The sequence below is a fragment of the Pongo pygmaeus genome, chromosome 3 (genome assembly GCF_028885625.2).
Source record: "Pongo pygmaeus isolate AG05252 chromosome 3, NHGRI_mPonPyg2-v2.0_pri, whole genome shotgun sequence".
Classification (NCBI taxonomy): domain Eukaryota; kingdom Metazoa; phylum Chordata; class Mammalia; order Primates; family Hominidae; genus Pongo; species Pongo pygmaeus.
The window spans coordinates 122,449,535-122,466,168 of record NC_072376.2 but is presented as its reverse complement, the minus strand read 5'-3'; the positions used below and the strand labels follow the sequence as shown (position 1 = coordinate 122,466,168).

Sequence of the window (16,634 nt, the reverse complement as noted above, 5' to 3'; positions counted from 1 at the left end):
CATCCTTATGCCTTAAAAAAAATATAGTTTATACCCTTTATAATGGTTTTCCAGTTCATATTCTTAAAAAAAAAAAAAAAAAAAAAACCTTAACCTGCCACTTTATCTTTTTATCTCCACTTTATTACCTTAAACATAATTAACAAGGTGTTATATTTAAATTTTTTTATTTTAGAGATGGGGTCTCGCTCTGTTGCCCAGGCTGGAGTGCAGTGGTGTGGATCATAGTTCACTGCAGTGTTGAACTCTTGGGCTCAAGGGATCTTCCTGCTTCAGCTTCCCAAGTAGCTAGGGCTACAAGCATGTGCCACCATGTCCAGCTAATTTAAAAACAAATTTTGTAGAGATGAGGTCTCACTATGTTGACTAGGCTGGTCTCCAATTTCTGGACTCAAGAGATCCTCCCACCTCAGCCTCCCAAATCACTGGGATCACACTAGGCTTACCTTCTAAATCTCAAATGCACTGTCTTGTAAACTAGCTGAAAGAACATTCCTTAGCCTTCTCAGATAGGATTATTCAAATATAAGGGAATCCACAAATTTTTTTTTAAATCATTATATTTTTCCTATAGAATGACTATATGAAATAAAATACATTTTTTAAAAAGGCTTGGCTGGACATGGTGGCTCACACCTGTAATCCTAACACTTTGGGAGGCCAAGGCAGGCGGATCACTTGAGGTTAGGAGTTTGAGACCAGCCTCGACAACATAGTGAAACTGTCTCTACTAAAAATACAAAAAGTAGCCAGGTGTGGTGGCGGGCGCCTATAATCACAGCTAACTCAGGAGACTGAGACACAAGAATCACTTGAACCCAGGAGGCGGAGGTTGCAGTGAACTGAGATTGCACCACTATAGTCTGGGCAACAGCAAGAATCTGTCTCAAAAAAAAAATTAAATTAAAATGTCCTTCAATTTTTGGACTACAAAATTTGAGTGATTCTGTTTTAAATTTTAGGGATGAGTAATTTAGAAAGTACACATAACAAAAGGTTTGATTACCAACTACTAAACAAGCATGCATTGAGCAATGGAGGATATTTTTACTAAACTTTTTTGTTATGAAATTACTGATAAAAATGAAAAATCCAGTGATGTGCTGAGAAGTCACCATCTGAACAAAGTTAATGAGTAAATTGGGAGGTCAGAGATAACTGGCTAACAAGCAGATTGTAAAAAAGTACTTAAGAATATAGACTCCGAAATCAAACTTGTGTTCGTACCATGGTTCCTTCACTTTCTAGCAGTGTATACCTGAGTAAGTGCCTTTCAGAAGGGAAAAAGATGAAGGGAGGAATACTATAATGATTCTTCTATCTTTAGGGTAAAGAAACTTAAGTTCCTTATCACAGTGTTCACCTTCCTAAAATTCTATTTTTTATTATTTGCTTAGAAATGGATTTCCAGTGAAAACTTTTATTTTACTATCTCAAGTCATTTAAGAAATTTTAACACACATATTTAAAGCTATCTTCATGTACAGAAGAGTAAAACTGTGGGATATGAAATTAATATGAAATATGTCAACTATTTCCATGAACAATCCCACAACACACAGAAATCCAGGACCAAGATTTAATTTGTGAGGATGAGCCACCAATTATACTTCCCTGATACTAAGTTCTGGCTCCCAAACAAACCAGCTGTAAGATGTATTTGTAGTATACCTTAGCAAGGTCTTCTTTTAACTTGTTATATTGCTGCACATCAAAATGCTGTTGCTTTGATTTCTTGTGGAAGAACTGAAGAAACTGCCTACTTTTAACAGCTGAGTAAGTATAATCCTTAAAAAAAAAAAAGAAAATAACATGTTTTGAATGAACATAATGCCTCTGTAAGAAAGATACTTGACTCAGCAACACCAAAGCAAAAGAAGGCAGATGAATGAGTGAAATATTTGCAATGGCCATGAGTAAGCATAAGCCAACACAAATAAAACATTTAGTCTCATTTAAGATCTGCTGCTCCTTTCAAAAACAGGCAAGCTGGGAAGAGAAATTATACATAATGGGAAAGAAGAAGGAAGAAATAAGAAAAGGGAGATTTTGGGCATATTAAATAACCATGAGACAAAGCTGATGTTACTGAATGTTTTGCAATGCAAATTCAGTTTTATTTATAAATGAGGGCACAGAGAACACATGTTTATCCCAATGGAGGAATTTGTGTGTTACACTAATTACTTCTCCAAAGAAGTTATATATAATTTCTCTGTGTTGTGAGTCTTCATTCAGTCTTGTGAAAAACAATAAAAAATTTACCAGCTCATAAAAACCAGATGGCAGTAATTCAGTAAATAAAAAGGCTTTTTTGCTCATTGCTTAGATAAGACATTCTTTGCAAAGATGTTCTAACTTACCATTTTCCTAACAAACTACTCACCTGTCGAGTGACTATAAAGTATGCAAAAAAGACCATAGAATTTGCAAATGTGATGAAGTATGTAACTGGTTCCATGATATCCCAGGAGTACACCCACCACGTGAGCCAGGCCAGTGCCCCACCCTGAATGGACAGCAGTGCCAATCCAGCCCACAGGAGTCTGCTGGTTTTGGCTTCCGAATGAGCTTCTATTCCAGCTTTCACCTGAAGGGGAATGAAAAACTGTTAATTCTGTTTACAAATACACCAACTAAAGGGACAAAAAGCAAAATGAAAAGGAACTCTTGCCAGGCGCGGTGGCTCACGCCTGTAATCTCAGCACTTTGGGAGGCTGAGGTGGGCGGATCACAAGGTCAGGAGATCAAGACCATCCTGGTTAACACGGTGAAACCCCGTCTCTACTAAAAATACAAAAAATTAGCCGGGCGTGGTGGCAGGCGCCTGTAGTCCCAGATACTCGGGAGGCTGAGGCAGGAGAATGGCATGAACCCAGGAGGCGGAGCTTGCAGTGAGCCAAGATCACTCCACTGCACTCCAGCCTGGGCGACAGTGCAAGACTCCGTGTCAAAAAAAAAAAAAAAAAAGAAAAAAGAAAAGGAACTCTTGAACAAATGCACATCTGCATTTCTTTGAAGAGGTCAGACATATGGAAAAACAATTTATAAAACATACATGAATGAATAAATACTCATTTCAAATCAGCTCATTAATAAATGTTTTTAAAATTATAAAGGTAATAACTGCCCTTGGAAAAATGAATAGTAAAGTATACAATGAAAAACTCAGAAGTCATCCTCTGAAACCCAACTAAAACTAGAGGCCTATTTGACGCAGCAATTCTACTTCTAGGAATTCATTCTGAATATATACCTGCATACACAAAACCCATTACAGATTCATTCTTAATAGCTGAAGTCCAAAAAGAATCCATATGCCCATCAAGATATTACACAACTGTAATGAAGCTCTGTGCCAATAAAGGGAGATTTCTATAATACAGTGAAAGAAGATTAGAATAGTGCATAATAGTGTGCTTCCTTTTCTGAGAAAGAGAACAAAATAAGACTATATTTGTCTTTGTACACAGATAAAGGAAATCTGAAATGATTCATAGGTGTGGAGAATATAGAATGATTCATAGGTGTGGAGGACAGGGTGGGAGGAAAACTTTAGATTTTTAAATTTTAATTCAAGTAAATATAAGTAAAGAAAAAACTAAAATGGTAAACAATAAAAAAAAAAAAAAAAAGTCCCTCTTTCTGCCATCCTCCAAATACCCTTAGAGGTAATCACTATTAAAACTTCCTTACATCTCCAGAAACTTTCCATTCGTATTCAAAGATACACATATACCTTCCCATTGAAATAAAAATCACAAATGGGATTATAAGTCTAAAGAATGCAATTCTTTCCCTTGAAACAAACCAATTTCCCCAACTATCCCCCCAAATCAAAGTTATTTTTTCCACGCCATTGATTAACTTTAGATGCTAGCCATTACCAACTTTCCAGCTGCAATTCTGTTAGGCACAGCAGGGGCTCTGGGCCTATTCTCTAAAAAGGAAAGGGAGGTAGGACTCCAGCTAGTGCCCTGCTCATATTATACTTATTTACAGAGACATTATGACTGATCTCTGGAGAGGAAGCATGGCATAGAGTTTAAGATGGCAGCTCTGAACACAGGCCACGTGAGCTCAAGTCCAGGCTCTACCATGTATTAGCGATATAGCTCTGTTGCTCAGTTTCCTTATCTGAAAAATGAGGAAGATAAAAGTACTGAACTTACAGGTTTTTTGTGAGGAGTAAAGGAGAAAATTAGCATATGGAAAGCATTCAGAAAAATGCTCACATGAGGAGCACTCAATAAACACTAGGTATTATTTTCAAATATACTCAACCATGATGCTTCCTAACCTGTTCAAGGGGCTGCAGCTGTTCCTTCAGGTGGTCAATTTCCTCCAGTAAATGGTGCTCTCTCTTTTTCTGAGACTCTTCTAAATGCAAGACTGTAAATAGTCTATGAACCAAGGATTTCGTATGTTCCATCTCAGCAGTGTGCTCATTACTTGGTTTTTCTGAGAAAAGACACAAGGGAAACAAGCCAGTCACCACATTGTTCTTGCAGGGTGTGTAAGTCTTTCAGTCCCCAATTCTCTTTCCAAATATTATTTTAGGATCCACAGGGTAAGGAAGCTGGTGTACAAACATGTAAACAAAGGTGTAATATACATTTGAGAAGCAGTTCAAGTGTACTTTTCAACAAAGAGAGTCACAGTAAATAACAAAGTGTGGATCTGAAAGGCAGTTCATATACAAGGTAAAAAAAAAAGTCACCAAAAACCATGACACTTTGGCATAAGGATTATTTTCAACTGAAGGCAACTGAGCATAAGCAGATACAAGAAAGGCTCTCCGGCCTCTCCCTATTTGCCCAAAAGCAGGATACAAATTTTACAAAGACCTCTTGAGAGACAGGACTAGCTGGATTTCCTAGGCCAACTAAGAATCCCTAAGCCTAGCTGGGAAGGTGACCGCATCCACCTTTAAACACGGGGCTTGCAACTTAGTTCACACCCAACCAATCAGAGAGCTCACTAAAATGCTAATTAGGCAAAAACAGGAGGTAAAGAAATAGCCAATCATCTATTGCCTGAGAGCACAGCGGGAGGGACAAGGATCCGGATATAAACCCAGGCATTCGAGCCGGCAGTGGCAACTCCCTTTGGGTCCCCTCCCTTTGTATGGGAGCTCTGTTTTCACTCTATTTCACGCTATTAAATCTTGCAACTGCACTCATCTGGTCCGTGTTTGTTACTGCTCGAGCTGAGCTTTCGCTTGCCGTCCACCACTGCTGTTTTGCCGCCCTAGCAGACTCGCTGCTGACTTCCATTCTTCCGGATCCAGCAGGGTGTCCACTGTGCTCCTGATCCAGCGAGGCACCCCTTTGCCGCTCCAGATCGGGCTAAAGGCTTGCCATTTGTTCCTGCACGGCTAAGTGCCTGGGTTTGTCCTAATTGGGCTGAACACTAGTCACTGGGTTCCATGGTTGTCTTCCGTGACCCACGACTTCTAATAGAGCTATAACACTCACTGCATGGCCCAAGATTCCGTTCCTTAGAATCTGTGAGGCCAAGAACCCCAGGTCAGAGAACACGAGGCTTGCCACCATCTTGGAAGTGGCCCACCACCATCTTGGGAGCTCTGGGTGCAAGGACCCCCGGTAACACTCTCTACCAGAAAGAACAAAGGTAGATCACCAGAGACAACTTTAGACCCTTTTCAGCTTGGAGACTGCACCAGAGGAATCTACATGACAAACTTCAGTAGCTTTTGACTACCTTTAACCAACTTATTTGCTTTTCCACAATTTGCTGCCCCTAGAGACTCAAGTCCCTTTTCCTTTGACTTGTCACAACTCTAAAAATGTATTGTTCTTTGAAGATGCTCTATCAGCTGAGGTTCAGAGCCACCTCTTTGAGAATTACTCATTCCTTGGATACCTCCCATGTGTCTATGAAATATACACATTAATAAACTACTGTTTGTTTTTTTCTTAGTAATCTCTCTTATCACAGGGGTCCATCCCAGCTAAGAACTAAGAGTAAAGGGAAAATTATTTTTCAACTCTTACAGGAGTTACGGTTTCAGAGTTTTTAATATAAAGTTCTCTTGATTATAGACTTCCCTGATCCCACCTCCTCTATGGGTTTATAAGTCCATATAAAATTAGGCTCTGCCTATGAGAAGTCCCTCAGATTGACACCTTTCTGAAGGCTGTGATTGTTCATTATCACTGTTAAGAGAACCTGAGGGAGGACAAGGTGACACGAAGGGAAGATGGACCTTCCCACCAGGCAGCAGCAAACAACTGCAGACAAGAAAGACATATGTCTAGAGTTGGTATCAGCCCAGTAAGTTTTCCAGTTTGTGTCAGTAGTCCTGAAGTTATTTTTCTTCCATCACTACCCAATTCAAGACTGCTGTGGTCTTTACCCCCTTCCATAGTCTAGGCTATAGCTGCCACAGAGGGGTGAAAGCTAGGTGTTCCCTTTTAGGCTTTGAGATCTGTAGAAGAGTCAGAGTCCTTTTGTTAATGAAAAATGTATTGGTAAGTAAAAGATATACATACAGAGAAAAGGCATAGATGGAAGATAAGACAAAGCTGGGCACTAAAACAGCAAGGGTAAATTTTATTAATAACTATTGCAATAGGGTCCAGTGTGAACTGAACTCAACTTCAATTTGTGCAGAGATGACTGTTTAAAGAAAGAATGACAGAATGGGCAGGGTGAACAGCAGGGGCTTGAATAGAGTCAGGGAAATGAAAATTTACAAAAAATGGATAGTTGGTTAATGTTACTGGGCCATCTGGGTTTGTTAATTGGTACCTATCCAGAAGAGAAATAAACTTCTCATATCTTATGACAGGATGCAAGTCAGAGCCAGGCACCCACGGGTTGGGAGTAAGAGCCAGAGTTATGTCCTTGAACATTAGCATTTCAAAGAGAGACTCCCAAGTCCTTGAGAAGACAGGTCTGGGTGATAAAAAAATTTATACCCTCAGGCCAGGTGAGGTGGTTCACGCCTGTAATCCCAGCACTTTGGGAGGTCAAGGTGGGTGGATCACCTGGGTTCAGGAGTTTGAGATCAGCCTGGCCAACAGAGTGAAAGCCCATCTCTACTAAAAATATAAAAATCAGCTGGGCATGGTGGTGCACACCTGTAGGCCCAGCTACTCAGGAGGCTGAGGCAGGAGAATTGCTTGAACCCGGGAGGCAGAGGTTGCAGTGAGCCAAGATTGCACCATTGCACTCCAGCCTGGGCAACAGAGAGAGACTCTGTATCAAAAAAATATATATATATTTTTTATATATATAAAATATATATATATAATATATATATATATTATATATATACACCCCTCAAAGTGGGAGAGAAAGTTCATAATTGCAAGCTTTCTAAAGTAACTGCTTGTCTGAGTCCACTTTCTGCTTCTATAACAAAATACCACAGACCCTGTAATTTACAAGGAACAAAAATTTGTTTCCTTACAAGGAACAGAAATTTGTTAGTGGAGGCTAGGAAATCCAAGATCAATGCACCAGCATCTGACAAGGGCCTTCTTGCTGCATCATAATGTAGCAGAAAGCATCACATGGGTGAGAGAGAGCAAGCAGGGGCTGAAGGAACCCACTGCCAAGATAACAAACACACTCCCATGATAATGACATTAATCCACTCATGTTGGTCCTCATGACCTAAACACCTCTAAAATGTCCCACTTCCCAACAGCTTTGCATTAGGGATCAAGTTTCTAACACATGAATTTTGAGGGACACATTCAAACCATAGCATTCTGCCTCTGGCCCCTCAAATTCATGTCCTTTTCACACACAAAATACATTCACTCCATCCCAATAGTCCCAAGCATCTACTCAAAAGTCCAATTCCAAAGTCTCATCTAAATCAGATATGGGCAAGAATCAAGGCATGATTCATCCTGAAGCAAATTATCTTCCAGCTGTGAGTCTGAAATCAAACTCACAGTTGGAGTTTGTACTTCCAAAATACAATGGTTGGATAGGTATGGGATAGATATTTCCACTGCAAAAGGGAGAAAGAGGAAAAAAGAGGTAACTGGTCCCAATAAGTCCAAAACCCAACAGGGTAAACAACATTAAATCTTAAAACTTCAGAACAATCTTTGAATTCATATGCCACCTTGTGGATACACTGAAGCAGGGGTCAGGTCCTCAAAATCTTGGGCAGTCCTGCCCCCGTGGCTTTGCTGGGCTCAGCCCAGGCAGTAGCTCTTACAGGTCGAGGTTTCATGCCTGCAGCTCTCCCAGGATGCTGCTGCACACTGGTAGCTCTAAAGTTCTGGATTCTCAGGGGCAGCTGTGAATTTTCCAAATATTTTACATTCTGCCTCATTTTTAATTGTGAATTCTGTCTTTAAATCAATTCTCCTCTCATTTTACTGTATGCAGTTAAAGAAACCATGCAGATTCTTCAATATTTTGCTTAGAATTTTCTTCTGCCAGGTATCTTAGTTTGTCACTCTTAAATTATGCCTTCCATAAAGCCCTTGGATATGAGAACAATTCTTTGTAACTGCCCAGTCTGTGATATTCTGCCATTGCAGCAGAAAACAGATTAAGACAGAAAATTAGTACTAGGAGCAGAGTTACTGCTATAACAAATACCTGAAAAGGTAGAAGTGGCTTTGGAATTTGGTAATGGGCAAAGGCTGGAAGAGTTTGGAAGAGCACACTAGAAGAGGCCTGTATTGTCATGAACAGAGTATTAAGGGCAATTCTGGTGAGGGCGCAGAAGTTCTTTGCAAGTCTATAACAATAATGGTGTTTATTCCAGCTTCCAGTTCAAGATATTCCTCATTTCAAAGAGCTTATCAGATTGGCCTTTACCACATATATATTTTTGGATTTTTAGTAGAGACAAGGTTTCACCATGTTGGCCACACTGGTCTCAAACTCCTGACCTCAAGTGATCCACCCGCCTCAGCCTCCTAAAGTGCTGGGATTATAGGGTGTGAGTCACCACACCCAGCCTACCATCGATATTTCTACCAACATTCTGATCATGACCACTTAAGTAAATCTCTAAAAACTTTCAGACTTCCTACAGGTATTCTCTTCCGAGCCCTGACCAGAATTGTCCTTAACACTCTGTTCATGGCAATATAGGCTTTTTCTAGTCTGCTCTTCCAAACTCTTCCAGCCTTTGCCCATTACCAAATTCCAAAACCACTTCCACCTTTTCAGATATTTCTTATAACCCCACTCCTGGTACCAATTTTCTGTCTTAATCTGTTTTCTGCTGCAATAGCAGAATATCACAGACTGGGCAACTTATGAAGAAAAACATTTTATTTCCTCACAGTTCTGGAGTCTAGGAAGTCCAAGACCAAGGTGTTGGCATATCTGGTGAGAACCTTCTTGCTGCATCATCCCATGGCAAAAGGGAGGCAGAGAGAAAGCAAGTGTGTATGCACAACAGCACAAGAAGGGGCCAAACTCATCCTTTTATAAGGAACCTACTGCTAAGATAACCTCTCCAGTGAAAATGGCATTCATCTATTCATTAGGGCAGTGCCCCCATGAGCTGAACACCTCCCAATAACGCCTCACATCCCAACACCACAACACTGGGGATCAAGTTTCCAACACATCAACTTTGGGGAACATACTCAAAGTACAGCACTGCTCTAAAGATGAGGTTGTATGGCTTATTGACCTATCACCAGGTTTTGGCTGGAATAAACAGTAAATTTTCCAGATGGTACTGAGCTTTCTCAGACAGACATTCTAAAAGAACCAGAGTTGTCATCCAAATGATGTGGCCTTGAGCTATTAGAAACTATGCAAATGTTTGTTCAAGTCTCTTAGTGTGTGTGGTGTGAGGGGGGCAGTGTTGACAAAATCTGTGCTGAGAGTTTACAGTTTTTATAGGCCATGGTTAACGCCTGGTTGAGAAGAGGGTTCTGAGGAACCTGACTGCAGTTTAGTCAAGGTGAGAGTCTTTGTCAAGTGCCACGAAATGTTTATCTGAGTTCAACAATGAGTGCCCTTGGCTCTGCTCTTTCAGAAGCACGGGCACCACAGAATTCATGTTACACCACCAACCTAAACTGACTCATAACATTTGTCTGTGGCATCTCCTAATAAAGGCCAAAAATGAGATAATTATTCTTTACCTTTTCTTTTTTTTTTTTTTGACATGGGTCACTTACTTTAATAACAATACATATACCATGTTATCACCATGGAATGTAAATTCAGATTAGACAAGAGAATTTCACAAGCTTAATAGCCTTCTGTATATTATATAAAAGTTTGGGTATACCGTCTGGCCAAACCAGCTTGCTCGTAAGTCATTAATCAAATCTGTTATAGGTAATTTGTTCAGTTCAATGTTTACAATTCTTATGTAAAAAATAAGCAACACACACATTTAAAAAGTGTTCATTTACCTTTGCATGAGTGCTTAAAATACATATTTCTATTTCAAGATGACATTTAAAAATTATTCTAATATATCAGCAGCAAAAATATAATTTGCAATTACAAAAAACTAAACTAGAATCCTTAAGTTATTCTCATGTTTACAATTGTGATTCTTTAATAAATACTACTATTATGCAGCTCAATTGTTTAACCTTTCTGGATTTGGTTTAAACACATGCACATATATTGTCAATTGTGGGAAGCTTTACAAATTATATTCCATGCACTTTTTGGACAGAGTTCTAACAGAGCCAGCCAGTCCACAAAACAGGCAGACAAAAGTTGAATTAACTGGGGCAAACAGGACTCTTATACAACATCCAAAATATGTGAGGTTCTGCAGCAAACTGGGAGTACCTTCAGGATTGGCCTGTTATCTTCTTTAGAACTAAGTTCATCTTAAAAATTTAAGAAGGTGGACATTTCAACACCATCAAGTGCATTTAGGTGACATGTTTAAGTTAACTTGACTTCCTTGAATGACCTAGTTAGTAAACTAGTCACTAGTAATTCTATCACCAGGCAAATCAAGCCTGCAAGAAAGGAAGCCAATATTCAAAATGCCATGTTACCATCTAAACCCATACAAATTAGTTTATTTCCAACAATAATAGGTAACTTCAATAATGAGACGTCTAACTAAAGCAAGCTCCTCCAACGAGACCAAAGCAGCATCTCTTCTTCTAAGGCTTAGGTTTTGCCCAGAATTCCCGATACATGGAATAACCCATACCAACAGTCATTGCTCCTACAACAAAGCCTTGGGCTGCCACATGCATGTGGATCAGATGAATGGACATTTTAGTATTTCCCCTGCTCTTCAGTTTGTATAATCCATATGCAACAATTGCTGTAAAACCTGCTATTCCAACGGGTACGAATGGTGCCTCTTTAGCTTTTCGAGTAAGTTTGGATCCCTGATCTTCCTCATATGAAGGAAGGGAAACACCTGTGCCTGTTGACATAATGATTGCTTGAACAATCTCCCTAGAGCGAAAAAACCTCTCACCCGCCAACCGGCTTCTGATCTTTTCCTTTTCTTCAGAAGCTTATTTCTCATTTATGTGTCTTCCTTGTGAACTTAATTTTCATACCCCAAATTTTCAAATCCACATTTGCAATGTATTAGGAATATTTTAGTTAAATGGAGTTTAAATAACTTTTTTGAAAACTCCAAATTTGTAATTTTATAAATTTCATTTTCAGTTAATCCAGTATGATTCCTCTGCCATTGTTTTCCTTCCAACTATACCTGCTGTGTCCCTGTTTACACTGTGAGACTTGGCAAGTCTGATACAGTTTTCATAAGCTGAGGTTCCAGGGAAACCTGGGCTCACTGACCTCCCATCTCCAGGGAGGCTTCTGCCCTAGGAGTTCAATCCCAACACACAGCCCTTCCAGGCAGCAAGAGGGGTTTTCTAATGAGCGGGCAGGAGTGCGAAGGTTGTGCTTTATCCCACTTAGACCTAAGGCTTATGTTCCATGTGGTGGTTTGAGGGATGGGAAGGTCATGTAGAGTAATGGGATGGCCTGTAAACATCTATTTCCACTTGTTTGTTCATAAATGCAACCCAAAGAACAGCAAGTGAAAGACCTTCCAGGGTGTTAGGAACTCACTGGACATGAAAGTTGTATAATATCTTAACAGAGATTTCCTCTTCCATATTTTTCTATTTCTGTCACCCTTCTCTCTTTGCAGTTAAATACTGCTCTGATGTTAAAAGAGAATTCGGAATGGAAGAAAGTTTGTAAGTGTTGAAATGAGTGATTCACTTTAATTTCTTTTTTCTTGTTTGTATTTGAAAATCTCACATAATATACAATTAAAATTTTTAAAAATTATTTTTGTTTGAGGGGTCCTCAGAGAAATGGCTGATAAAAGTGATGGGACATGATAGGTACAAGATCAACCTGGATCATCTTTCTATACCAAAAAGTAAGAAAGTACTTACAAAAAAAGGGGGAGAGGGAGCAAGTCACAAAGACACAGGAGTCACTGGTGTTCAAACTGTAACAGATAATGGCTAGCTGGAGCTGCTTCAAGCTGGAAGACTTTTTTTAACAGCAGTTTCTTATCTAAATTCCCTCCCTGTTGATGGCTCTTGCCTGATCTAGAATTTGGCTGCAACGTGATGATTTTCCACCTCCAGAAACTCTCCCACATTTACCAGTAGATGCTCAGCACCTCACTGTAAGTAAGAGCCTTCTATTATTTGTTGATCTATTTATTTTATCACCAATTTATTAAGGCATAGACTTATGAATTTCTTCCTCCTACCCTTAACAGTCTATAATTATAGCTTACTGGGAGAAGAAGCCTCAGGAGCCAATACTAGCCGGAATTCTTAAACTGTAATTGGTGAATTGCTGGACACTCAGTGTGAACTAGCATTGAAGGAAAAATTCCCACACTTTCATGAGTTTTATTTCCTGGAAACTTACCAGGTTCTCACAGTGAAGATCAGAGATCAGAGAAAAATACTCTCCCTGCTTTGGGCAGGAGGAAAGGAAAAATAACCATTCTGAAATAGCCCTGAGCACATGTCCTCCATAATAGGAAACTACTTTACCAGAGCCTTATCTGACTTGCAGAAAGGGCAATTAGTCAACTACAGACCCCTCTAGCCTTATTGCCTCACACAGGAGAATAAAAGAGGCTAAGAAACTCTTGTAAAGATTACATTCTAGAGACACAGGCCCAATTAAAAATACATATACATATATTTAATAATAAGATTATAGAATGATTCCTCTCCTCAATATCTTACCACTACATTAACAGGGCTCCAGTTTTATACAAGGCACAGATTCTATTTGAGAAAGAATTTATAGGGAAACCCCAAAACATCAGGGGAAACAAAAATAAAGACACTAGAGGAAAGCCTCTGATACCTACAGCTACAGCAAACATTAAACATCTAACTCCTAGCCACATAAAACCTCACACTAAAGACCTATTCAGCTCAGTTTCTATTGCCTGATACATCATATCTAGCTTTCAGCAAAAAATTTAAAGACAAGCTAAAAGGCAAAGAAAAAAACAACAACAACCACAGTTTGAAGAGACAAAACAAGCATCAGAACCAGGCTCTGATATGGCAGAGATTTTGGAATTATCAGAGTAGGACAGTAAAGCAACTATGATTAAAGGCTCTAATGGAAAAAGTGTACAATATGCAAGAACAGATGAGTAATGTAAATGGAGAGATACAAACTTAGAAAGAACCAAAAGGAATTGCTAGAAATAAAAACCACTGTAACAGAAATGAAGAATGCCTTTGATGGGCTCATCAGTAGACTAGACACTGGGGAGGAAAGAATCAGTTAGCTTGGGGGTATGCCAACAGAAACTTCTCAAACTGAAAGTCAAAGAGAAAAAAGAATGGAAAAAAAAAAACCTAACGAAATATCTAAGAACTGTGGGACAATTGCACAAGTGTAATTTAGGCATAATGGGACTACCAGAAGAACAAAAAAGAGAGAAAGGAAAAGCAGCAATATTTGAACTAATAATGGCTGAGAACTGTCCAAAAGAATATTGCTAATGGCCAAAATGGTAATTTGAGATGAAAAAAGCTCTGTTTAAGAAAGAGTTAAGACTTCCAGTTTCCTGTCTGACATAAAAAACTCCAAAGTTGTCAGTCCATCCTAACAATTAATAAATGGCTGAATACAATGAAAATCAACAACTCTTCTTAGATGCATAAGAAAACTAACGTTAGAGGGAAAATTGCTGTCCCCAAAATTGAAAAGATAGATAAATATAGACAATGACAACTTAGCGAAGCAGAGACTCATGAGCAGAAATCTGCAAAGAATCAGTACCAGGGTAGGAAAACCTGAACTGTAACTGACAAATTGCTGGAGGCTCAGCGTGGACAACTCTTGAAATGTAAGCATTCCAGGGAGTCCCATAGGTGGGGGCATTCCCACACTTTTGTGAGTTTCACTTCTAGGAGCTCTACTAGGTACTCACAGTGAAAACTGAAGAAAAAAATCTCCTCCTTACGGCAGCAGGAAAGGAAAAGTAGTGATTTTGAAATATGCCAGAGAATTCTGGTTTTTTTTTTGTTTTTTGTTTTTTTTTTTTTTTTTTTTTGGAGACGGAGTAGACAGAGTTTCCTCGCTCTGTTGCCCAGGCTGGAGTGCAATGACATGATCTTGGCTCACTACAGCTTCTGCCTTCTAGGTTCAAGCGATTCTCCTGCCTCAGCCTCCCGAGTACCTGGGATTACAGGCGCCTGCCACCATGCCCAGCTAATTTTTGTATTTTTAGTGGAGACGGGGGTTTCACCATGTTGGCAGGCTGATCTCGAACTCCTGACCTAGTGATACCCCCTCCCTCAGCCTCTCAAAGTGCTGGGATTAAAGGCGTGAGCCACCGTGCCTGGCCAAATTCTGTTACTCTTAACAAGGACTGTCCACAAGGTAAATTATTTTCCCAGAGCCTAACCAATTGGGATTTCATTAGAGCTTAGTTAACCTAGGGGAAAAGAAAAACCCAACTTCAGCACCCTGTAACCATCCTATCCCACCTAAGGTGGTGGGGGGTGGGGGAAGGGCTGAGAAGCACTTGTGAAGTTCAAAGTCCAGGGGTACAGGCTCACTAAAAGACTGAGACCTAGTCCCCTTAATCATAGGACTACAGAACACTTCCCCTCCATACCTTACTTTATCACTTATTATAAAAGGCGTATTTACTGCAGTTCCCTTTATCCAGTATATCACATCCAGTTTTTAACATAAAATTACAAGACTTACTAAAAGGCAAAAAACACAGTTTGAACAGACAGAATAAGCATCAGACCGAGAGCCAGCATGGCAGGAACGTTGGAATTATCAGACTAGCAACTTGAAATAACTACAAATAGTATGCTAAGGAATCTACTAGAAAAAGTAGATAACATGCAAGAACAGATGGGTAATGTAAGAAGACAGATGGAAATTCTAAGAAAGAATCCAAATAAAATGCTAGAGATAAAGCATTGTAATGGAAAGGAAGAATGCCTTTAATGGGCTTGTTAGTAGATGAAACATAGGTGAAGAAAGAATCTCTGAGCTTAAGGATTTTTCATTAGAAACTTTCAAAACTGGTAAGCAAAGAGAAAAAAGACTGAAAAAAAAAAAAGAACAGAATATCCAAGAACTTTAGGACAACTACAAAATGAATAACATGTATGTAATGAGAATACTAGAAGAAGAAAGGAAGGAACAGAAGAATTATTTGATTAAGGACTGAGAATTCCCCCCAAACTAATGTCAGATAGCAAACCACAGATCCAGTAAGCTCAGAGAACACAAGCAGAACAAATGCCAAGAGAAAACTACACATAGGTATATCATTTTCAAACTGCAGAAAAGCAAAGATAAAGAAAGTAATTCTTAAAGAAGCCAGGGAGTGGGGGGAACCCTTAGCTATAGCAGAGAAAAAAAAGAAATTAAACCTGACTTCTCTGAAATCATACAAGCAAGAAGTAGAATAAAATATTTAGTATTGAGAGAAAAAAACAAAGCAGCCTAAAATTTGGTACCCTGTGAAATTATTCTTCAAAAGTAAAGGAGAAACAAAGATATTTTCAAACAAAAATTGAGTAAATTTGTTGCTAGCAGGCCTGCCTTGCAAGAAATATTAAAAGAAGTTCTTCATAGAAAAGCAAGATGATATAGGTTGGAAATTTAGCTCTACAGAAAGAAAGAGAATCAGAGAAGGAATAGTGGAAGTAAAATAAAAACCTTTATTTTTATTATTCTTAATTGATCTACTAGATAACAGTCGGTTCAAAAGAATAATGCTAACACTGGTTTTGACTATGTATGCTTAGTATACCTATGCTTATGAATCACGGAAATGAATGACAGCTGTGAGACAAGGAGTATGAGGGAGAAATTGGGATTATTTTGTTATTATAAGGTATTTGCACTAGCCATGAAGCAATATAATGTTATTTGAAAGTGGACTTGCAATAGTTGTAAATGTACATTGCAAACTCTTAGGCAGCCACTAAAAAAAGAAGTATAAATAATATGCTGGAAAAGGAGAGAAAATGAAATATACAGAATGCTCAATTAAAAACCAAAAAAGGCAGAACAAATGTGGAAGACAAAAACAGGAAAAAAAAAAACAGTGGCAACAAATAGAAAACAGTAGCAAATATAGTAGATATTATGTATATCAGTAATCAATTTGAATGTCAATGGCCTAAATGAACCAATCAAAAGAT

At 38.9% G+C, this 16,634-nt stretch overlaps 2 protein-coding genes across 2 annotated transcripts in view; both read right to left on the bottom strand.

The window, feature by feature from the left end:
- MCUB (mitochondrial calcium uniporter dominant negative subunit beta) overlaps positions 1-16,634 on the bottom strand; it is a 121,632-nt gene that overhangs the window by 1,587 nt on the left and 103,411 nt on the right. The window contains exons 5-7 of the mRNA XM_054486526.2: positions 4,301-4,461; positions 2,387-2,590; positions 1,672-1,788 (exon numbers count right to left, since the gene is read on the bottom strand). Coding sequence (XP_054342501.1) covers positions 1,672-1,788; positions 2,387-2,590; positions 4,301-4,461 — 482 coding nt within the window. The remainder of the gene's footprint in view (positions 1-1,671; positions 1,789-2,386; positions 2,591-4,300; positions 4,462-16,634) is intronic.
- LOC129035751 (HIG1 domain family member 1A, mitochondrial-like) lies at positions 10,981-11,430 on the bottom strand. Its single transcript, XM_054486530.2, has one exon. It carries the CDS (start codon positions 11,376-11,378, stop codon positions 11,097-11,099), a length of 282 nt encoding a protein of 93 aa, XP_054342505.1. The 5' UTR covers positions 11,379-11,430; the 3' UTR covers positions 10,981-11,096.